Here is a 25,722-nt window from a genome sequence, read left to right as displayed (position 1 = left end):
TAACCTTGCTTCAATAATATATGTTTATGTTTTGCCTAGAATTAAAGATAAACAACAATAAACAAAAAGGCACATAAAGACAATAATTTATCCTAGGAAAACCCTCCAACATAAGAGGAAAACCTAGCCACGCTAGAAAAATATCTCTTTATTTAAAATAATAAATGTCCAAGTACAATGCTTTCAACTAAATGAATATTTATCACACAAAACAATCATATATATATAAATATTGAATTGAGAGACTCTTCGTACTATAACTGAAGGTCTCTTCATATTTCCAAATGCATGTAGTCTGTTTGCATGTCGCATGACTTTTCATATGATAAAATGTCAGATATTTAGAGTGAGGCATCTAGCACACCTTGGATGTCATATCATGCTCACTTGGAAATATCATCATAAATCTTTTCTCAATTTTGATGCATAGCAATATTAGAGGTAAAGATCTCTGTCGCAGCTATAATCTTCAACATTTCCCAATCTTATTTTGTCAAACACTTAGCCACTCTATAAGGACCTCTTTGTACTACATATATGTCTTGGATGGGACAAATATACAATAAAAAAGAATACACGTTTCAAAAGCATAAAAGAGTACACCACACGTTTCTTCTTCATCAATGATGATATTTTATGAGGGATGATGGTTGATTGGTTTTGACCTTATGTACTGTTGATAAGAAGGCTTTACAGGGACCTATGATGCATCTTCCCAAGATGATGATACCCCCACATAGGAAGACATAGAATTTAGTTATCCACTCTATGTAATCCCACACAACTAATCTCCTAATCCCCGTGGAAATAATTCTCAATATCCTTCATAGTGCTCCCTCAGACTCTTGGCAACCACAATGAGGCTTCAGATGTTCCTTGGTCTATTGACAACCTTCACCAAAGTGGTCAAATGGGAAAACTATTTATTTTCCAAGCCTTGGAAATAATCTAGTCCAACTACCCGTTAAATGACGATCACATACTTTTGCATTGGGTATGTTACTCTGATGCAATTTTGCTAAGTTAAGTATTTTGTATTGTTAGTTCTTATACTATTATATTATGTTACTATGTTGCAATTTTGTACAGTCTATTGTACCCACACCCCTCTTCCCCTTCCACATGACCCCCATCATCCTCAAATTGAAGCCCTTTTTTCCCTATCCTAACGTCCCCTAGTGCCCATGTTACACTGATAATGAAGAAGATTTAAGACCATTTTTTAACAATTTTTATAGATAATTTCATACTTTTCTCAAGAATCTCATATTTTCTTAAAATTCTGGAACTTTGAACACTTTGTTTTCCAAGTTTTAACTATGTTTACAATTATTTATACTAATTTTGTTTGTTTGCTAATTTTTTAATTAAAATTTAATATATTAATTTGTAATTTCAATTTGTTTCTATAGGTAGAAATTTGATTAAAATGACAAATAGAGATTCATCCACAACTTGGTCAGCCATAGGGTCTACCAATGTCTTAGTAGATGCATGTCCATTTGGATATGTAGGCACATGTCCTAAAAGGGGTAGAGACAAGCTTTCGAAGTATGCTTTTGAAGCCCTGAAATTGACAGTGTATTTTGCATAAAGTGTGAATAAGTAATTAGTTGAGGCAATTACAGCTTGAAATGCCACCTTGCAAGCATCACAAAGTATGACACGAGGGCTTGTGACAACAAGAACAGAAGAAATATAAGGAGACATGAATGCCTTGCATGCTGCCCAAGAAGAGAAGAATTGCACAGGGAAAGAGTAAAACTAGCCACTAAGACTGTCATATCTGAATCTTAAGTTATCGCAGTCAACCTTGAAGAAGTAGCACTTGAGGGCATAGTGGGCTCTATTTGTGGCTCAGGTATCCATAAATTCAGTATCCTATCAACCAACATTTCTGCTTCTAGTAGAGCACCACCATTAGTGCCACAATTGTCTTCTATAGATAGGTTTTTTGTGCACAGAAACACACCTGGAGCACAGTCACCATTGGAGAGTATTGGGTGGAATAGCGATTTGCATCGGAAAGTAGACATTGCTTGTGCCATTTTTTTATACTTCATCAACAGCCCCTTCAATGTTGAAAAAAGTCCACATTGGCTGAAATTTAGTTACCAAAATTATTGGGCGGGAAAAGGCTACAAGGCACCTTTTGTGCAGACTTGACTGGGAGGTTAGTTTATTTTTTTTTATTTTTAAAATGTTTTGGTTTTAAGTTTTAGTTTTAAGTTTTGAATCTTGATAGCTTATGTTGACTTCTGATTTTTAGAGTGTAAACTAAACTTATGTTTTTTTTCAAATTTTATAATAATTGCTTATTTTGGTCGAATGTAAATTATTTTTTTAATCAAAATTGTGTACTCAGCTTTTTAATTCTACTTTGCACTTGTAGGTTGCTCAAAAATGTATAGTTTCTAGGGCCAAAGATGTGGTAGAAGAGCAAAAATTACAATGAAAAAGACTGTTAAAACATTGACTATAATGTTAGAGCAAGCTATAATGAAAGTGGGAATTGATAATGTGATGCAAATTATAACCGATAATACAGTGGCATATGTGGCAGTAGATAGGATTCTCCAAGAGAAATACAGTACATTTATTTGGACTCCTTGCGCAGCGCATGCCCTTGACCTTCTTTTGGAGGACATGAGAATGCTAGGTTGGGTAAAACCGGTTATAGAGGATGCAAGTTTAATGTCCCCCTTCTAATCTTATAAGAATTGTTATAAATTTCTTATCCTAAAGAACTTTTCTTTAAGCCAAATGCTTTCTTATAAGATATCTTCATAATTTGTAGGAGATATATATCTCACAATGCCTATATAATTCTGATGGTCTTATGCTTGATCAATGAATAGACCTCCAATTGAAACTGGTTCAAATTGTTTTCTCTTTATTTAAGATTGAATTATCTACTTAATGAAGGAATACAAATGAAATCTTTAATGTTCCAGTCCTCAAGTTATTCCCAATTAAGTATTCCATTTGATGTCTTAAGTATTAATGAAATTGTATTATTTGTCCCTTTAGTCCCTCTTATCATTGGCTATGTTTTGCCTGCAGTGGATAGTCTTTAATTCCTCTGTAGCTGACTGTGCTAAGTACTGAACTAAAATTTAATACTGGATGCTATATCATCCAACGTGCTCAAAGTGAAGATAATCTTATATGTGGCCAACTTGCACCCTTGATTGCTGACTCCTTATATTCCAGTGTGTTCATGATCGAACTACAGCCTGTTGGTGACAGTTTTTTCTACAGTGACTAGCAGGTACTGAGTTTAACATTTCTATCTACTTATCTGAATGTCTCCCAGTCCCTTCTTTTATATCGTCCACATCAAAATATAAAATTTTAGTTCTTCTATTCCCTTATATTACCACTTTGATGAATTTGCAACGAAATACGGTGCTCATGAAGATATACTCAATCCTTCCTTTTTTCATTCCCACTCTGGTATGTTATGACTTGTTATTGCTCTATCTTTTATGGAGACTCTTTATTATATTATCTTCTCCTATGTTCGCTCAGTGATATTTCCCTTAATATGATCTGCATATTAATATTGTGCTGCTTAGGTGGCAACTATTTGTGCCTTATCTTACTCTGTTATTTATTGTATTTTTTTGTTCTCGGATTGCTATTGTTCACTCATATGGCCTTCATTGTTCCGTGCTATTTATCAGGACATTCTTTTTATTCTCTTATTTGCGCGATCTGTCCAGACTGACTGCAATGCCTAGTATTCCTTAGTTTGTCTTTTTCTTAAATCTACTCTGTTCAGTGATCTCCTCCGTATTTGAGTTGAATAGAATGTTCTGATATACCAAAAATGCTCCACTTTGATTCATTTGATTATATCGATTGAGGTATAATTTTCTGACCTCTTCCGTCTCCAACACTTATCATTAACGACAATGATTTTCTTCAAACTTTTAATGTATCTCCCCTTGTCCATCATCTTTTCCTTTATATTTTTACCCTAGAAGGATCTTCTTTTCCCCTCCTCCCAGTTACTTCCTATCCATACGTCTTTTTATATCTGTTCTATTGATGTATTCTTAAATGGTCACATCCTTAAGACTGAATAGATATTTAATTTAAACTTATTTAGTTATAATATATTTTATATTTGTATATTATTATTGACCATATTTTCTTGTATCATTATAATAGTAATTTTGATGATAATATGTTATATGATATTATTATTATTTTAATCATCATTATTACTATTATAATTATTATTATATTTTTATTTATTTAGATTTTCTAATCTTGTATTTAATTATATTATTATTAAAATCCATCTCGGAAATGGGGATATTACAGCAAGAAATATAACAATATACATTTTCAATTACCCATGGGTTCTTTGCTTGATGAGAGAATACACCCAAGGGATGGAGTTGGTCAGAGCAAGAGTCACAAGTCTTACAATGATTTTCTTGACGTTGCAAAGTATTGTTACTTCTTCGATGACTTTGGCGTTGTATAATATGAAAAAAGATCACTTAAAAGGGCTATTTTCCTTGATTCATATCACATTGGGAAGATACCAATGCAATATTTATGCCTTGAAGAATTCTTGTACCTTTTGTTGCTTAAAATAGAGAAGGGGAGGAATGATATTGATATGTAAAAGGCTAAATAAAAATAGATGTGATCTACACTAACTGAGAAAGCTGATGTAAAAGGGAATGGAGAAGAGTTTGAATGCACTTGGAAATGAAATAGGAGAAGTGAGTTATCAAATCCAAATTCTTGACTATCAGAATATCAAAATGACCTATAATTGCAGATTCGAGATGGGGAGATTGTGAGTTGGATTCTCTACCAAATTTGAGCTGAAAATGTAGGTTATAAGGCGAAAATCACTCCGCACCAAATGATTTTGGCCAATTTTTTTCTGGGTTCTTCTGTCTAGGTTTGGTCTTTCCAATTCCATCTGGTGGCTCTATAACACAGGGTCTTCGTTGAAGAGGCAATGCAATACCACATGTGTTCATATTGGGGGGTTTATAATGGACAAAGTGCGGGGCAATATATTGCTTAAATAAGGGGAAGGGGGTTTGTTCAGGGTGGGGTGGGATTTTCTATAGGAAAACAAGTGTAGGGAGTACTAGGTGGTATTGGAGGGGGTGACTAAAAAGGAGTTTTGAGCATTTTTTTTGGAAAATAGGAGAATTCTTTAGTATGCCATAAATGCACATGCTATGATTTAGGTTTGCTAAGTGAAACCCATGTGCTTTATAACTTATTTTTGTACATGGAAAAATGGGGAAGAATGTTGGTAAAGGGATTTGTCTTAGTCAAACCCCATTTAGGAGTAAACCATGAAAATGAAAGGTAATTGCATAAGATCAAATAGAAGCTACATCTGAATCGTAAATCACCTTGTATCTTGTTGATGCCATGCTTCTTTGTGTGTGAACACAAATGTTAATGCAATAGCTTGAACTCCCCAAAAACCCTAAAGGAAATAATGAAACATAAACCTTGGATGATAATGTTGTAGTTTACCACAAAGATTGATGAAGAGGGAAGAATGGCTTGAAGATGTTTGGAGGCTCTTGAAATCTAGTTGCTTGATTGCTTGACCAATCAGTTGTCTCTTCCTTCTTATTATGAAAGAATGGAAAAGGAAAGCCCTTATATAGAGATCTCAAAGTAAAATTACCTTTAGGCCAACTTTGAAAATTGGTAATGGCCTATGGGGCATACTTTGGGCGAATATGAAACTGTAGAATCCACTTTCAAGTAAAAGTGTCAGGGACAAATTAGTTTTTATGAAATTGTACCAAAAAGGCTGTTCTATACCCAAAAAGATTTAGTGAAATTTTACAAGGAGAAAGTTGATAGTTTCTAGGTCCTAAAAGATGAGCCACAAGAAGATATGAGATCGATAGATGGGGAAATCGTGTCTCAAACTTTACAATGAGGTAAAACTCGTGTGAGATAGGAGATGGAATAATTTGGTGAAAATCATTGTGGGAACCCATATGTGCTTAAGTGGGGCTAAAATGAGCACCTAATTAAGGGTGCTTACTTTTTAGGATGGTACAAAAGCAAATGTTTGTGAGTCAAGCATTGCTAGACTAAAGTTTATCAAAGAATCCTAATGGAGAAAGTGTTGCATACATTGTCTTTGAAAACCATTTTGCAAAAAGAGCTACAAAAATTGTGAAGGTAACTTGGAAGCTTCGAAAAGTTGAAATATTTAATTCTTTTGATTTGAGTCTTTCATTATTAACTTGCAACTCTAATGATTAATGATAATATTTTTCTATTTTTCAATTGTAGGTGTTGAAACCGTTGGTTAGAGTTCTTCCCTTGGTAGATGGGGATGAAACCCCAATGGAGTATCTTTATGAACCCATGGATAGGGCCAAAGAGGCTATCAAAAATTACTACAAGTGATCAACCTCAAATATGACCCCATATGGGAAATTATTAAAAGGAGGTGGAACAATATGCTCCATGAACCCATTCATGTGGAGGGCTACTTTTTGAACCCTTGTTTTTGTTTGTCTCATCCTACTTGAATCCCAATGGAAAGGTCGTGGAGAGCCTCATTAAATGCATGAAAAGGATTGTACCTAAGGTTGAGGTGAGAGACCTTATTGTGCTCGAATTCGACATGTATCAAAATGCAAGGGACAAAATATTCTATTCATAAATGGAAAACAGAGGAAGAAACAATCAAATTCCAAGCACAATATTTTGATTTTGGAGAGTCTTTCACATGTATGATAAGTAGATAAATATTAAAAACTAAGATATGTTCTCACCTTTCTTTCTTACTCTTCAATATTTTATTTTGCAAATTCTTGGTGGCGAAATTGGATTGGAAACGCCTGAAATCTTCAAAGACTTGCCCCCTAAATCTCATGTCATCCTTGTAGAGTATTCCACTCTAATAATGGAGTTTAATAATAAATCTTAATGGAATTGAAATATAAACTAAAACTAATTGATAATGAAACAAATAAAAATAGTAAAATAATAAATAATTATATCATTATTGAATGATTAATTTCATTAAGTAAATTAGTCAAGATTAATAAATATTAATTATATTTATTCATAGTAAACATATTATATTGCTAACCAAAGTTAATATAGTCTAACATAATACTCCACTTAAGTAATAAGTCAATCAAAAACAAATGTAAATCCCTAATCGACAAATCAACAAGTTAGTAAAGAAGACACCCAAATTGGACAAATGGTAATCAAGCATCTGAAAACTCATACATAATAGCATTTAGGCATGCGGTATTTAACAAAAACCAGGAGAGCCATATTGGTTTACTTTTGTAAATTAATTCAAATACTCCTAACCTGATGAATACATAATCATTGATTAACACAAATGTTAGTTTGACCAGTATTTCAAACTACTCCAAACACTATTAACTTACAGATTTCAACTATTGATTGAAATATCAATTATGAGGAGAATAATTACCTTCATGAAGAGATACAATGTTGGTTAGTTATCACTTATTACTGATTACTTGTAGAGGAGTAATCAAGGGTCATGAAATAATGGAAGTGTGTGATTAATGTCAGATGTTTATCATGTATAATCAATCTTGGTTATGTATATAGTGGTTGATAATTGTTATGAGAGGATGTGATTATCATAAGACAACATTGGTGGAAAATGCAATACTAATCAAAAACCAAAATAGTAATGAAGTGGTGCAATTAGTACAAAAATAAGACACATCCTTTGACAATACCACTTACTAGTCAAATAATAAGATATAAGAAGGCATTCTCCATCATTCAAACAACACCATCGGACATTTTTTATTTAATATATATCTTATTTGCCATTATGGAAAAATGGCAGATTATAAATACAATTATTACTGATCATGAAGGAAGGAAAATTATTATTTATTTGGTATTCAGAAGGAATACAAAGAAATACTTATCAACAGTGGATGTTGGCCTTTTGGCAAATCAGGTGCATGGTTGGCTAGCAATCAGCAAGTAATTCACTTTGCTGAATATTTTATCTAAATTCTGTTATGAGTTAAGGGACCCCTATATGATCTTACATTTACAGAAATAATATTAAACTTAGAATTTGTTCATATGTTTTAAATAAATATATTTAAATTAAATATATATATATACTCAGATCCTATTACAATTTGGCTAAGGAAGACTGAAGTGTTACGAAGGAGGGGCTTTTATAAATCCAAGCAATGGATCTCTGTCCCAAGGCAGGGTAGGGATCAGTGACCATGAGCTCCTTGCATGCAAAGTCCCAAGAAAAAGCTAAGGGCTTGGATTTGTAAACTTTGAGGATATCCATTCCAACTTTGTATCCAAGCAACTTGGATAATGCCAAATCCTTTTTGTCATTGAGCTGGAAGAGTAATAAGCCAAGAATGGATGATAATAATTTGTACAGATTACTTAAATCAACTAATCCTATCATGGGACATTATAAGCCAAACCCCAATTAAGAAATTTAGCATAAATTAAGCTCCCAAAAGGGGATATTATAGGTTATCTAGTTGTGATCACAACTAGAGCTTATTTGAGGTCATCTGTACAAAAAAGAGAAACAAGTTACATAGAAACACCTAAGTGACCTTGTTTTTGTGCAATATAACCTTTGGTTGTGCATAAGAAAGGTAGAGGAAACATTAGCTGATTCACTTCATTTGGATGGCATAGACCCTTACTATGATTGGACATCACAAGAGCAACCTCCATTGTTAGATGCGGGCTATGAAGGACGGTTGATTCACAATGGGTTTAGATGATATTCAAGAGGATGAGGAGTTTGAGGATGATGAGGATGAGATGACCCTTACTATAAGGGCCTCTAAAGAACAATATTGAACTGTGGAAATTCCTCAAATACTTGGCATGCACACGATAAATGAGTAAGAATGTAATGTTTCAAACAATTCACCAAATAAGCTAGCTGTAACAAATGCAATGGACAATGGTAGTACCAACAGTATTCAGTAAAATTTATTTTAAGGACAGATTTGTTGCAAAATCTAATGGTAATAACAAGTTCTTCCCATATCCAATAACAATCCAATTGGAATGAATAACAGAGTTTGTACATAGACAACCAAGCAACATTAAGAACTTGGTATTACCGCTTCCATTGTTTGCTGTTTGCATGAGATTATCTGAATGGTGATCGATTCAGGTCTTTTCCTTAATCCGCCCTCCACAATCTGGAACTATAGCTGATGCCGCAGAATTAATCATATACTATTAAATTTGCCCGCCTACCAGTACTTGCTAGACTGGTGCGATTTATAATATAATTCGCACCCCTTTCAAATAGTGTCAAATCTGAGTCCGCCTGGTGTAAATATGTATAATACACTAGGTTGCATGCAATATGGATCAGCTGCGAAGGTGTTAGATTATACTCCAGTCCTCCTGCAATGAAAATTGTGGATTTGTTTGCAGTCCATGAACAATCTATACGGAATTCTCTGTGGTGGAAAATGGATAATCCAAGCCACTTCCCAACCTCTTATTACTCTTGAAACTTTCGACCTGACTCCAGAAAAATGATGCAATTCGAGCTGTATATTACTCCCAGCCCTGGTTCGAAAGTTCACATTTAACTCCAGGCTTGCGATTTTTTTAAATGATCCTTTAGACTCCACACCAGTGATGGAGGTGGTTCACAAAATGGTCGCTGGTGTTGGAGGTTAGCTTCAAAATTATTGTTTAGGGAGAACGCTGCTCCAGAAGAGGTTATCCAATGGAAAATTGCCCTGACTTGTAGAATTTTGAATCTTCATTAATCTGCTGTAAACCCTATTTGAAGGTGCCTCCCTAGATGTAGTGAAATGTTTGGAATAAAATCGCCTTACTTTCCTTGCCAACTTCAGACCCTCAAAAATCGATTCTCAAATTCATCCAACATGAAATGGCTAAATACCATCTCCAATGAGCAACCCTTCGGAAGATATCTCACTTCCTCAGTTATGCAGATCCAAGGGAATTTTCGTTCCCAAAGACCTAATGGAAATTTGCAGACCAAAGACCACAAATTGCTCCAATATAATTAGAAGTAGAATCCACAACATCGCCTGTTGAAATGGGTGCCTCCTGCCCTCTATTTATTCACTTTTTTAAGAAGTCACTGGGAGCTTCTAGAAACATCTTTCATAAAATCTTATTATAATGCACTTTATTATTAAATAACTTTATAAAATTAAAAGTGCAATCTCAATTCAACATTAGAACATGTAGGCCCCACTTATTGAATGTAGGTTTAATTATAACTCTTCGAGAGCAATATGCAATCATCTAGCAACAGGATGACTCTCTCTCCAAAATCATTTTCCTACGAGAGTCAATGATAGGCAAATCTACTGTAGGAGTCATGTCACAAGAAATGGGACATGACAGAGGAGTCATTGTCCATGTTAGTGCTTCTACAGTTTGGATAGAGTGAGTCACAACTAGTTGTGGAAAGGGAGGAGGCACAACTACAAAAAATTCTAAGACTAGTCCCCCTACCCCTCTAGTTTTTACTAGAGTTGTTGGAAGGGGAAGAGGAAGATGTAGACCACTTTGATATTGCACTCGTATTTAGTTATAGTTTGACAAAGACAAATTGCTATTTTTCAGTTTGCTTCAGAGTTCACATAATCAGGTTATGGCTACCATTCATCGACATTCCACATGAGGATGTCATTGTGTACCCTATTTGCATTTAAATATATCTAAACTTAGCTTGTTTGTTTGGTTTACTCATTTACCGACTCATTAGATGCATCTCCTCATTGAATTTTAAATTTAAGCAATTTTTTAAGTTGTCAATTATTTTGCTGACAAGTTATCAATTAGTCTCCAATTTTTTGCCGATCAATTTTAATTTGCCCTTGGCGATAACTTGTTGATAACAATATTTTCAACTATGCAGTAGGCTACATAGAAAATGAAGTTTCTATCTAGTGAACCAGTTCATTCGTGAGTTGTGAATTGTCAAAGTTGCCATCAATCTGCTTTGGCTAGAAATTGCCTTAACCAATTGCAATCTGAATTGGATTTCTCTCACTGATAATGTTGAGCATATTGACCCTTTTCCACTTGTCCAATTTTCTTGACAGTGTGGTATCTTCCTTAGCTTCCCCAAGTTTCTTTCTTTTAACATTCTTTTTTTGTATTTCCCAACAGTTCAACATCCTGGCCATTCTATCTGCTTAATTGTGTCCTCTGCTTTCTTGTTTCCTCCTGGTCAAGAGTTTTGAACAATTATTAGATGTTGGTATCTTCTCCCTTGCCACAATTCCTATCACAAAGGTCCTATATGGTGACAAGAAGCCAATCAAAGCTATTGGAGTGTGCTATCTTCCTTAGCTTTCCCAAGTATCTTTTGTTTAATTTTTTTTTTGTCTTTCCCAGTTGTGCAACACCCTGGTCATTCTATCTTCTTAAATTGTGCCCTCTACCTTCTTGTTTCCTCCTGGATAAAAGTTTTTAACAATTATTAAATGTTGGATTCTCCTTCCTTGCCACAATACCCACCACAAAGGTCTTATCTGTGACAAGAAGCCTTTCAAAGCTATTAGAATCGATTTCTTCTCCTTTAACTCAATTCCAAGATGGCATGTGGGCTTTATTCATCTTTGCTGTGCAATATTTCAGACTTCACTGTGCGTACTTTTTTCTTTTATATGTATGGAATTTGGAAGAATTATTAATCTTGGTCCAAATTTCTGTGGTTGAGTTTCACTCAACTATATGTGCGATCAAGCTCTTCTTCATGCACTCAATAATGATCCTTTTCCTTTGAAGATGTAGTTGTAGCTTCCATTTGAGAATATAGATTGGACCTTTATGTCCAGTATGGCACCTTATTTAGCAGTTTCTAAATCTGAATGATCATGCATGATGTCAGGATTATCTCTGATCCATTTCAATTTATTTGTGAAATAAACAATATCATGTCCCCTTTTGATATTACTTAGGGAATAGGGACAATTAACTTATTGAAATTAATTGCAAGCACTTCTTTCCTTAAATTCTCTAATAATACTAAGAATGATAATAATTGAATATACTTAATTTCAAGAATAATAGGTTATGATATCACTTGCTAAAAGATTGTCCTTATGTTATACAATAGATTTCATTTATAATATGATATTAAATGATATATGAGAGCAAATATCACTGCTATCTCTGATATAGCAATTTCATGTATGCAAAGATGATCCTGGAACTAAATAGTATTCTGCACTTTTTCTAACCAATATGAATTATGCGGCCAGAATTATGTATTCCGAATTATACAACCAGTGTGATTGGTAGCTGTCTCTGACTTGATAATAGAGAGTATGTTACACTATATATTCCTATCACTAATAGGGATGCAATGCAGTTACTCGTCTGTTGTTATATTGTTGCAAGTGTTCTTAATATCACATAGAGCGATGCTGTTGCTGGGTCTGATCCTAATCCTTAGATACGTGCAATTATATTCCAATATCATTATAGCAATATAATGCTGTTTTTTTTGTCTTTATAAACTTGCAACATTGCCGCTCTTCCTGATCCAATAAGGATTAAAAGGAGTAAGAAATAATTAGCGATATATAATAGAATGTATTTGAATGATAATTCCTAGGCTCTGCAAGTCCTACTAAGTCCCAGGCCTATTGACTCTAGCTGAGACCTAGGGGTCCAAGACTCTCCAGGAACTTGTTCTAAGAGAGACTCACCAGAAACTGGTTTTTTGCCAAGTCCTACCAAGCTTTTGCTGAGTCTTGAGTTGGGTTGGCCTTGCCGAGTCCGCACTAAGTCTGAGTTTGAATCTGAGTTTGTTGCACAACTGAATGGTTGCATTGTTTGAATATCTACGAGACATGTTGCTAAGCAGATTGCATGTCCTCATGATAATCAATTTATGAAAAACATCGTACTTAGTGATTATTTGTCCAAGCCTTGACTAATCACTGTTTGCAATTATCTTGCTTACTTGCACCACTTCGTGGTTTATACAAATCAGCTTTACACAAATTGCTCCTTTCCTTATTAAATGTTATTTGTTATTTCTCTAAATGATATTCAATGATCTCTTCTTATGAATAATAGGTGATGATAGCTTCCATTATGGTAACTGCTGATTGACTTCTCTTGGGTAGCAATAACTAGTTTCCCTTATGTATGATGAGATTCTCCTTTGGTCAACATGATCAACCATTGTTGAGCGCTATGCTTGATACTACTCAGTTGATATCTATTGGATACCTAATTAGTAGATTGCTTATTGTAAGCCTTGATCGATCCTTCTTATGCAATGATAATATATTCTTCTCATTGCTTGACATGAATGATCCAAAGCCATATCAATTGATGCTTATGATAACTTCATTTATCTGATAGTAATGTCTTCATATATGATTGATCTACCTATGTAATGTGCCCATTCTTTGACCATTTCCACTAATATCAATAAGAATGTTATGTGGTCAAGGAGAGGCAGTCCTTGGATGCTCATAGCTAGTTAGATGTTAGCAAAACTAAGTATATAGTAATTAGCAGTACAAGTAGATGAATAAAGATATTCAGAAAATCGTGAAGTCTTACAAATAAGATGATTTTCTCAGTTACATAAGGAGAAATGAGGATAAGTCCTAGATGATTATCTATGTTACCAACTTTGTACCCTACCGCCCGGATTCAGGTCTAGGTCCGCGCGGATCTGGATTCGCGTTCAAGTTCGCTACAGGTCCAGGTACAGTCCGGATTTCAGATTTTGGGTTCACCCGAGTTCGCGATAGAGTAAACTTGGGTGAACCCACGATCAAAGCGTAAAATAAAACAACTTTAAAGAGTGTTTTTTTTAAATATTCTTTTTATGTAACCTTAAAAGGAACCTAATAAAAAACATTTCACTCATCTAGTCTCTCATGTGGGACAATAGCATAGTACATATTAGTTATATCAAGCATCGTTGTTGATACATTGATACCTATAATTGCACACATTTATATTGATTATATCTTGAATTGCAATTGATCTTGACTTATCTTTCATTGCTTGCTTAAATAGTATCCAATTGACATAGTAGAAAGGGAAGCTGAAGTAATTGTCTGGCTTTTCTAACCTAGCCAAAAAGGGGACATTACAACTTAATGTTTTCTATTTGGTCGGTATTTATTGGATGAAGTAATGCTAAGCATCCTTTTGCTGGTTGACATATTATAACTTGCTGATCTAAGCCTCGTTTCATCACGATGATCTCTTTTCCCATATTACGATAGAGATATCAAAGAGGACTTGCCCTTATGATCGATTAATTACTGGCTGATCTAATTCTTGTTTCATCATGGTGATCTCTTCTTCCTTGGTATGATAGAGATATCAAAGAGGACTTGCCCTAATGATCGATGCTATAAGTCTCTATGCAATGTTATATCTTCAGCACACTTCATATTCACAGGCTGATTGATACAGTGATGGTATCAATATCAGGATACTCCACGTGTGATGGATGCATCATGATGGTTGATCCATATGTAATATAGCTTCTGGAATTTGATGATAAAAACCTTTTACACAAACAAATTCCATAAGCTACATTACATTGACATGGATTCTGAAAATCTACTGGCTTTGGCTGGTCCATATCTTCATTAAGCATCATACATCTTTCTTGTTGTCTAGATGATGATTTACACAGGATGTGATCTTATGAACATGATGGATTATGGGTATACCATTCTTCATATTGATTGGAGGCATCTTATGAACATACTTGATTATGGGTTTTCTATTCATCATATTGATTGGATACTAGAATCATGATACACATGTTGATATGGTGATTGTCCACAAGATTATAATATTTAAGCTCAGTACTGCTTAATGGAGATAACTGATAGCTGCCATCCTGCATCTTGATTCTTGTGTCATTCTCTAATGCGCCTCTTGATGGTAAATAGGAAAATTGTCTTATTGATAAGACTTCACAATCTTCCTTGATACAATTGATGCTAATTGATTTCCAATGGAAAGAATATGCAAACTATCTACTTGAACTCTTACTTGCTATGTACAATTTGCCACTAACTATCTCTTTACTATCTTGAGGTGCTCAAGGTCTTCCACGCCTTGACCACATATGTTTCTTATTGCTATTACGCTACTAGGTGAAAGACAGGGGCATCAAGAATAAATTCCACTAAATATCACCTTGGGTTGATCGTAAGCACCAGTGAGCTGGTTATATATGCTGGCATATGTATTTAATTTTTGCAGGAACTTTGTTAGAAAAAATATGTAGATTAAATTATAATTATTTTCTTACATTGCAAAATATGGACTAGGTGTTAAAATTCATGATTATATCTGTATCTCTTTTGTGTATAATATATTTCTTAATTCAAAGATTGCAAATTATGAATTTATAATGTGTTGCATTTATTCATGAGGAATTGAATATTTCTAGATTGGAGATATCTTATGAATGATGACCTGTATTTCCATCTATACAGAAAAAAATGTTGAGAAATTTGGTTCCTGAAGCATTCCTTTTTGCGAAAAGGTTTTGGCATTATTTACTTGAACGTGAGGTAATTTCTGAAGAAAAATAATATCTATTCAGTACTAGCATTAAGTGGATCTTGTTGCAACTTGTTATATAAGGGCAAAAATGGTTTGTAAATTGTTCATATGCTAAGTTTTTCCAAGGCTCTTTTCATTTAATTTCATCTTATGATAAGGGAATCTTCTTGTCATTTTACACCAAACATGTATAATCTACTCACATATTGCAAATCAACATTGCAGGGCTTGGATGAGAATATATTGTGGGCATCTCTATCTCATCACAATCTGCAAAAACTTGCCTCTGTAATAAAGCAGTGCTCATTTGATGTTTCTGGAAAGGTATGTCTATATTCCATCATTCACACCTAATGTTTTGTTTCGATTGTTTCTTTTTGTATAATTAGCATATTTAGTATCTTGTTATGAATTCATTGAATCCGTGGTTGCAAATTGATGCATTGGATTTGTTTTAGGAAACGATTGCTGCAAATGTCATAACACTACCAATTATTTCTGTGTGCCCCAAATGCAGATTTGAATGTCATATTAATATGAGAAGAGGAGACATGTCTCTATATGGTAAATTATAAGTTAATCATCATTAGACAATATATTAACAATAATATATATAAACACAATTATATGTGACACATGTAAAGTTTCTGCAAATTCTTATGGAAATATTCAGTAAAATCTGCAACAAACTCTGATCTAATATATTTCCCTTTATGAAGATTGCCTTGTTGAATTTCAGATTGTATATGAGATCTTTCCTTGCTGATAACAGTTCTGTAAATCTTTTATATTCTGCAATAAATTGCTTGGATGATATTGCTTGAAGAGACAGACTTAATTGTGTAATGTGTGTTCTTCAAACTGCAATACTATCCCTCTAAATATCTTGACTAAAAGACGTGACCCTCAAAGGACATGTCCCTTTCCTTTGTCGGTTTATTATGACTTCTCATAAATCAGCGATTTCAAGTTTAATTACAATCAATCACTAACACACACAATGTGCTAGGTTAGTGTTTAATACCAAATCAATTTGGAAAGTCGCCGCTTCACAAGAGGATAACAGGGAGTATATATAAAGCCATTCGTAGACATTTAGAATGAGAAGATGAAGTGCGATCTGCACTTCCAGACCTGGAGATTATCATGTTATATACTTAACAACACACACACACACACACACATAAGTAGATATAGGAGAGTTTGTCCAATTGATGATTAACCAATGACCATAGAAGGATTATCTCTAGGTCCATTCAATCTGACTGAAGCTACAACATTAACACTCCCTCTTAGCTAGAGAGGATTGTTATAGAACATATTATGCTCTCAAGCATACAGAGAGATACCATCTCAATATGATATTCTTGGAATGGTATATTTAATGATATCAACATATATCCAGCAACTTAGATGTTATCTTTCAATAACATTTGAAGTATGATTCAACAAGAAATATCAATCACACATTTATTCTCTTGGTATGTGCATTGGCATCATGTTCATGATGCCTACCAAAAGAATATGTTATATCCTTGAAGGATATGAGTTCTCTGATTTCTGGTACACTTCGGGACAATAACTGAATGTAGTCTATCAGATAACAAGTAATCAAAATGTCATGTACTCCATCATGACAAGTAGCATGATCTCCGACACTCTAGGACAACAACATAATGTAGTCTATCATGATACGCTCGTTATCATGATATTCGGCATTTTGAGATAACAACTTAATGTAGTGAATCATGATAACAGGTCAAGCCATTGCTAAGATCGTCACCTTACAATAGTGACCTCACAAATACATCAATGATATCCACCATGAACCAAGTCAAAGACTGGATGCATCACAGCTGTTCCTAGATGGTAGAACAAGAGTGTTCACCTCAAAATTTTATTTCACAGAGAAGGATGCATTACAGTGCATCTCAGGTAATCAATGATGTTGAGGCTCCCTCTAACTAAAGGCTTCAATCCATTATGTCAAGCTTGTCTTCAATAATGTACAAACTTCACTTTGGCAAAAGGGTTTAGTCTGCACATATGAAACTACATCTTATGAATCATAGTCCTCTAACTGCTACAGTTTCTTGATCACTAGAGAATACATCTCGACATGGTCTACTCCCTCTAATAAATATGATCAAGATCCTCAAAAATCAACTAAAACATATCCTCTATTTACTCTCTCTCTTTGTTCAAGGTTGCCTTCAATGAAATGTTAGGCTCCCTCTTGATATAGAAGGATACTCATAATCTCAATCATCAAAGATATTCGCTTCATGAGCTTCATTTTATCTAGCATGATCATCAAATGACTAATGGATTCTAGATCAAAACTTCTTTGTAGCAACTATCATAAGATTGAGTTCTGCACAATATTTGATAGCATGTGTAAAGTACCAAGTTTCTTTTCCTGCAACAACAACCTTAGAGACAAAGGAAAAGATCAAGGCAAATGGCTGTTTATAGTACGTATAAAAATTCAATTAATAGAGAGAAGACAGTGAGTGGATAAATGTAATACTCAAACATAAGAAGTATTTATCTACACATGAATGGTAAATCTCCCCTTTAAAGATGGTTCAAGTGGGAACGGAACATTGTTTACTGCTATATTGTAAAGTCTGCATAGTTTCATTACTACCCCCCCCACCACCACCTCTCCTCCCCTCCCCCCACCCCCCACCTCACAATGTGAAGTTACCATTCTTATATTGTCGAACAATTTTGCATCATATTCAAGTATGGAAAACTTATTTATATTGTCAATGCCAAAAGATCCCTCCAAACTCTATTCATAATCTACTAGATTTCCATGTGGCTACAAGAATGACTTGGAATGTCTCTTGATTAATTTAACTTTGCACGATAAAATTCGTATCTCTTAATAATTTGCAAGACTACCTCTAATGGGCCTTGAAATATAATAAGTGGCTATGATATTTGTTTGTTGAGATAATACAATCGTCCTTCTTGAGAGTAGAACTACCATAGGAACTGTAAATCCTTAAGCTATCATATTAACTGCAGAAGACCAAGGCCACTGAGTGTAGTAGGAAAGCAAGCAAGGCCAGAGTCCCAACCATGGGTTGACAGTCAACTGTTATGGCAGAGAGCGAAGATGAAAACCGAAGAGTATTCCATGAAACAAACAAGCCAAGTCAGACCCTGTAGAATAACCTCACAATGCCAGCTGAGTTGATGAAGAGAAGAGCTGAAAAAACTGAAAAAACAAGCAACTAGCAGTCGGCTGCAACACACCCAGCCACAGGAACAAAGGCAAATGAAAAAGCAGGGGCGCTGCAAGCAAAGTCATTGGGAATGAAACATACTAAAGCAAACACAAACTCAAGCATGAGCCTTTGCGGGAGGATTGTGGACACAAACACAAGCAAAAGAAGCATCAAAACCATCGACAAAGGACAAATGAAGGGCACGCAAAGACCAGCAATGAGCGACAGAGGGTCCCAACTACCATATAACTGAGAATTGTTTAAAACAAGGAGATCATGGCATTATATAAAAGAAATAAAATAGATGCAGCCTTTAAGGAGTTTAGTTCTCATTAGAACTCAATATATAATTGACCTGTCTTTTGGTGGAAGTTTGAGGAGCTCGAATTCCATTAGGATTCTTAGAAAGATTGACCTGTCCTTTAATGTGAATTGCCCCCTCTTGTATAAAGTAGTTTGAAGTTGAAAAGTGATAGATGAAGACAAAGAATCCAAGGTGAGTTTATCATTCCATCCTTACTCAACACACCTCCAACAAAGAGAAGATTTGGAATGCTATCAGCTTTCCTAATGTGGCATAGAGGGATCCAAGGTGGCAGCAACAGATTAATGAAATATCTCGTGTAAAGATCAGTTACCCAGTTGTAAGCACGTATTCGTGAAAAAATCAATGCAAGCTGAGCTTGTGATTCTAGTGTATAGAAGCATACAGAAAGCCAAAACAATTATTTCCAGCCACTTAGCAGCATTATTGCTGAAGAATATGGGCTTGCAAATATATTAGAAACGGTGTAGAGAAATTAATTCACTATCTGCGTGTTGTTTGGCATCATTGAAGGTTAGAGAAATCAATACTAGCATGTTTGCGTATTCTGATTTTATGTAACAGCAGATTGCTTTAGCTAAGAGGGAGTGTTAATGTTGTAGCTTCAGTCGGATTGAATTAATCTAGAGATAATCCTTCTATGGTTATTAGTTAATCATCAGTTAGACAAACTCACATGTGTGTGTGTGTGTGTAGATACTATGAGATATGATTATACAGTGTGTTAATATTCTCTAGTGGTTATTAGGTTAAATTTACCAGAGACATGTCTCCTCATGAGAAATGTCTTCTCTACACATATTTATATAACATTCAATCTGCATTTGGAACACACAGAAATAGAGAACAGTGCTATTACATTTGCAGAGATCCTTTCACTCAACACGATCGTGATATTCTCCTTGGATCAGTTTGATTATCAATCTTCTTTTCAATATGTTTTCCTAACTTCTTAATACATTGATCTGTTTGTTCACTATTTACATCTTTTTAAAACTTATAGTAGGCATTAATCTTATTTTGCAGCTATTTCATATAATATTTGATTGATTACAGTTTTGCATCAGAAAGTGATGCAAAGAACACAACTAAGAAGCTTCAAATGGGCTTCCCACTTTTACAATCAACCAACTATCAACTCTTCAAACTTCTTACAAGGTTTCAGCACACTCCAAATCCTCCAATCAATCAAAGAAACACACTCTCCAATTTCACGAAGAATCCAAGGACAAAGAACCAACCTTGCCCACTTTATGGGTTTTGCACCAATCCCCCTCAACTAGGTCAATACTTTGAAAACACCATAGAAGTTTGTCCTAAGGGTTCTAAGTTGTTAAATGAACTTAGGGCACTTAGTTAGCAGAGACTACACCACTAGTTTGGGTTAGACACTTGCACAAAACCCCAAATCCCAATTTGGCCTTGTAGCCCTATGAGCCCCCTTTAGCCCTCCTGAAATGGCTTTTTGGATCGAATTTCACAAAGTTCCAAACAAGACCCAAAACAAATTAGGTTTTTGAATACCCTTTTCAAAGTTTCTTCAAACCCCAAAGCACCAAGTTCTAGTCCCACTCCATCATTCATTTTTCTTTACTAGGCAAAACAAACCTAAGTGATCAGGTTAGGCTTGGTTTACAAAGCAATCAGTAGTAAATGGGGTCATGGAAATGAACGCAATACTCAGGAATGATTGGCAACACAAATATAACTTATTCCAAATGCTCAACCCTTCATCAAGTCCCAAAATCCTACCATTCACCAAATAGTGCACTCCAAAAGGTCAAATCCCTCAAGGCACTTGACCCAAGGCTTGGTTGGAAAAATCACAAAACACATCCTCCAATTTTGGAACCCTGGAATCTTCAATAGGACCCTACTAACTACCATTACCCAAGTGGCCACGAAATTCCAACCAAGGAGATTGCAGAGGCCCATCTTTGTTGAATGCGCCAAAATGCTATCCTAAAAACCTTGCTTCACAAAAAACACAATAACTTGAACAAGAAAACACTTAGAAAGATGAAACAAAAAGCAAATGAAAGCTGATTCAAAGCTCTATCTCAAACATCCATCAGATTTGGTCTCACAATCCGTACAGTACGGGCAGCGTCCAAAAATCGAAGGAATGACTCCAAAACTGAATTTTATTCTTTGTAACTTCTTCCAATCCATACATTAATGCCCTTCAGACCTCACAAATGAGGTATTTATCTCTCCCATATCTATTCCCACGGTTACAACCAAGATTTTAATAGTTATAACCCATTTTCCACTAAGTTGCAAGTTTGAGCAACTTTTACAACTGTCACTTAAGACAAAAAGTGCAATTTTTGCATCTTTCACTTGATTCTACTTTTAGGACTTGGAAAAGGTTCCAACATACCTAAAACCAACTAAAACCACCTAATTCTAGGCTTAGTTGACCAAAACCATTAAAAAACCCAAATTTGCCTTATGAGCAACTTTTGCTTATAAATTGCATAAAGTGCCATAGACATACAAAATGGTATCTTGCCTTGACAACCATGGACTTTTCATCCAAGGTTTTTTTATTCTAGCCTAAGTAGGTGAAAACAAACATGAAAAAACAAAACCTAAACCAAGTGCCTTGGTGCTTTACACTAGAAAGCTTGTCCATAACTGACATGCATTTATGGTTAATCAAGATGGTGTTGTTTCCTTCAATAGTCAAGTTAGCAGCTTTGATCACATTGGAGGCATCAACCTCATAATTACTCCAAAATTCAAATCCCTTGTATCCGATCAAAATGGTATTCGCTCTTTCTTCAGCCAAATTAACTTCTTAAGAAGATTCATTCTCGATTTTGCAAAAACAACTCGGCCCATCACAAATCTGCTTAGTGAGACGCTGGTTTTCAAATGGAGCAAAGAAGGCATCAAAGCATGTGAAGTTAAAACTGCTATAGCCAAAGCATCAATCTTGACCCACCTGGATTATAAGAAGGATTTTGTCATGCATTGTTACGCTAGCGAACACACCATGTTCGCATTCCTGTTACAAGAAGATGCAATGAGCTCTGAAGTTCCTATATCCTTCATGAGCATTCCCTTGAAGAATTATGAGCTAAGATATTCACTGGCAGAAAAGCAAGCTTTCTTAGTCGTAAAGGCAGTAAAACATTTCAGGTATTACATCCTGCATTCGCACTCAACTGATTTTGTTCCAAGTTCAGCTGTAAAAGGTATTCTCACACAACAAGAAGTATCTGTTAATAACAAGGTCGCTTGGGTATTGAAATTGCAAGAATTTGATCTTGAAATAAGACCTACCAAGCTAGTAAGAGGGCAAGGTTTGTGTAAGCTAATGGCAAATGGTAAAGGAGACATTGCTGAAGAGAACTTATGTGCGCTACTGGTGGGCCTTAAGGATGATTGGTTCTCTGACATCACTTATTTTATTACCTATGGACAATGCCCTAAACACCTCACCAGCAAAGCAAGAAGAAACCTGAGATTGAAAGCTACCAAATATGCTATTGTTGATGATGTGCTATATAAGAAAGGTCTTGATGGTGCATTCCTAAGATGCGTAGGCAAAGAGCAACAGGAGAGATTACTTAATTCCCTTCTCAATGAAGCTTGTGGAGGACATTTCTCGTCCACAGTGACTGCCTTCAAAATACTAAGAAATGGATTCTATTGGCCTAGAATGTTCGCCGATGCATACAAATGGGTAGGGAAGTGTGAGAAGTGTAAACTGTTTGCTGGAAAACCCAAACTGGTTGCACTTCCTCTGAAGCCAATGATCATTGAAGAACCATTTAGACAGTGGGAATTGGACTTTATAGGACCCCTCAACCCACCCTCAAGTGTGGGACACACCCATATCTTGACGACCACGGAGTACTTCACCAAGTGGATTGAGGTAATACCTATTAAAAAGACCACATCCGAAGTGGTGAGTAAATTACTGGTGGAGAATATTTTGGTTAGATTCGGCATCCCTGAAAAACTTGTCACTGACAACGCCCAAAACTTCTCCTTGAGGGAGCTACAATTATTTTTCTATGATAATGGAATACACCTGTTGCATTCCTCTTATTACTTTCCTCAGGGCAATGGTCAGGCAAAAGCTCCGAACAAGAATCTGATTTCAAATATGAGGAAATTGGTGAGTGATAATGCAAAAGATTGGCACAAAAGGTTGTTTGAAGCACTATGGGCTGATCGAACTACTTCTAAGAGAGCAATCGGGATGACACCTTTTGAACTGGTATATGGAGTAGAAGCTCAACTATCTCTCCTACTAGAGCTGGCCTTAGTAAAGCCAAAAAAGGTGATTGAAGATGAAGTTTTTCAGAATTCCCTAAAGAAGAGAATCTGCTACCTTGCGAAGATTGAAGAGAGGGAAAGAGTAGTTGATCATATAACCATTCACCAAGCGTGGGTTAAGAAATTTTTTGACAGAAAAGCTAGGCCCAGGAGTTTCATGGAAAATGACAGGGTATTGCTATGGGACAAGAGAAGAGAGCCAAGAGGTGCACATGGAAAATTTGAATCACTTTGGGAAGGGTTATTCAAAATCAGCAAAGTTCTTGGACCAAATTCCTTCAGACTCAGGTACTTAGATGGCACAGATTTACCTCTGTCCTATAATGGGCAGGATCTTAAGCTTTTTCAGCTTTAAGTGAGTCTGCTTCGCATTTTTCTTGTGTGTCTTAGCTTAGTTTCCTCCTAGTTTTTGTTAAGTGTCTTAACTTAGTTTCCTTATGGTTCTGTTGTGTGTCTTAGCTCAATTTCCTTCTAGTTTTATTGTGTGTCGTAGTTTAGGCTTTTGTTCCTTCTTGTTTTTTTTGGTGTGAAACCAAAAATAGCTAAATTCCTTTTTCAGTCCCTCCCGATCTGAATCCCCAGTCAGAGCCAGTTGTTACCCATGTATGGTCCACATTTATTTTATACATAATCATGGTAATAGTTGATTATATAAAGAGGTGATCTCTTATTGATTTCTCATTGTGAAGCTTAACCTTTTTGGCATTCCTTGTTTTTAGCCTATCGGTTGAACAAATCCATGAACTTGAACATTGAACATGTTGTTCAAGGTTTAAGGTTCATGGGTTCATCGGGTGTCTTGGTCGAGTTATGAGGGTCAGTCTTGTTCAGATACTAATGCTCATCATTAAAGTTGAACTTGAACATTGAACATGTTGTTCAAGGTTCAAGGTTCACGAGTCTATTTTCGTTTTCAGTCTAGTCATGAGCATAGTCTCCAATATATCACAAATATTGAACTTGAACATTGAATTGTTTTATAGTTCAATTGTTCTTGTTCACTTGGTCATAAAGTTTGACGCCTTAGGTGCCACGTATCATATGGGACAGCATCACAATATTGCTAAATCTATGGTGTAATGTTCTCGTATATGGAGGGATTGAAGAAATGTACGGGGATGAATGCTTGAGGTCCGTACAAGGTTTTTAGCAAAGGTCATACGGTATACAAGGCAAGGAGGAGCTATACGGGGTCTATGTTTTAACCATATGGTTAGTATAAGGAAGATCGTACAGTGACAGAAGGATGGTTTGTACTGTAGTATAGATAAGGCCGTACAGTGGACCAATTTACAGTATGATGGAGGTGGGGTGGATGGTGTACGGTGTGGATTTTCGTATATGCAACAGGAGGACTATACGGACAATGATGCAAGGGTGTCGTACGCTAGGGATACCGTACGGCAAAAAGGGGGTGAGGAGCAGGTCGTACAGTAGGCAAGAAGACTGTACGATGCAAGAAGCAATCTATACAATGGGAGAAAGGGTGTGGAAAGTGTACGGAGGGTGTAATGTCGTGAGGGATGGAAGGAATTTCAAGTTGCTCAGCCAAAGATTCAGGTCATGCTCAAAGTTATCTGTATAAGTGATTGCATTCACTAGAGACACCAAATAATGCCAGTACAATATTGAAAACCAAATCACAGATTGATGCAGATATAAGTATTTGCAAATAAAGATAGTGCATGGAATTGCCAGATCAGAAACAAAGTAATACCACAACGGAATAGGGTGAGGGATGAATCCCACTGAAACTAGGCCAGCCAAATAGGGAAGATCTTTCACTTCCGAAATGCCAAACAATAGAGAATCCCAACGGGAATTCGCAGTACAGAGAAAATAATCCAAATTGCATACCTAACTACTACATACAAGCCGTGCTTAAATACCCGTCGGGAAAAACCTTCTATACAAAGATAACCGACGGCCAAACTACCTACGGAAACAATTAAATTAAAAATGGGTCCGAGATGTATTAAATCAATCAGCCCATTAACAAGGTTTAATCAAATACATTTATTTTATGACAGGGACATTACAGTGCTCTCGTCCCAAAATTTGTTTGTCCTCAAACAAATGCAAATCCGGTTGTAGGAAACCTTCCGTAATCAGCTTCTTCAGTCCTGAGTTAGGTACTAAGTAGATCTTCCTGTCGAAGTAAATGATGTCATCAATAATTTTGTATCTTTCATCGCGTACATAGCCATCTATCAACTGACATGCAAAAGTGTTCTTGGAGTACTCGACCAATAGATGGGCCCACAAATTATCCAAGGAACGGGGTAA

General features: G+C 35.5%; 1 protein-coding gene across 7 annotated transcripts in view; it reads left to right on the top strand.

Annotated features, from left to right (window-relative positions):
- Positions 1-25,722, top strand: part of LOC149566619 (FAD/NAD(P)-binding oxidoreductase family protein) — a 333,421-nt gene that overhangs the window by 274,069 nt on the left and 33,630 nt on the right. For all 7 annotated transcript variants that reach the window (XM_089819921.1, XM_089819916.1, XM_089819920.1 and 4 more), the window contains 2 exons: positions 15,510-15,587; positions 15,805-15,903. In XM_089819921.1, coding sequence (XP_089676047.1) covers positions 15,510-15,587; positions 15,805-15,903 — 177 coding nt within the window. The remainder of the gene's footprint in view (positions 1-15,509; positions 15,588-15,804; positions 15,904-25,722) is intronic.

Source organism: Cupressus sempervirens, chromosome 3 (genome assembly GCF_028749045.1).
Source record: "Cupressus sempervirens isolate cs-2001-9-10 chromosome 3, ASM2874904v1, whole genome shotgun sequence".
Classification (NCBI taxonomy): domain Eukaryota; kingdom Viridiplantae; phylum Streptophyta; class Pinopsida; order Cupressales; family Cupressaceae; genus Cupressus; species Cupressus sempervirens.
This window is presented reverse-complemented; position numbering and strand designations above follow the sequence as displayed.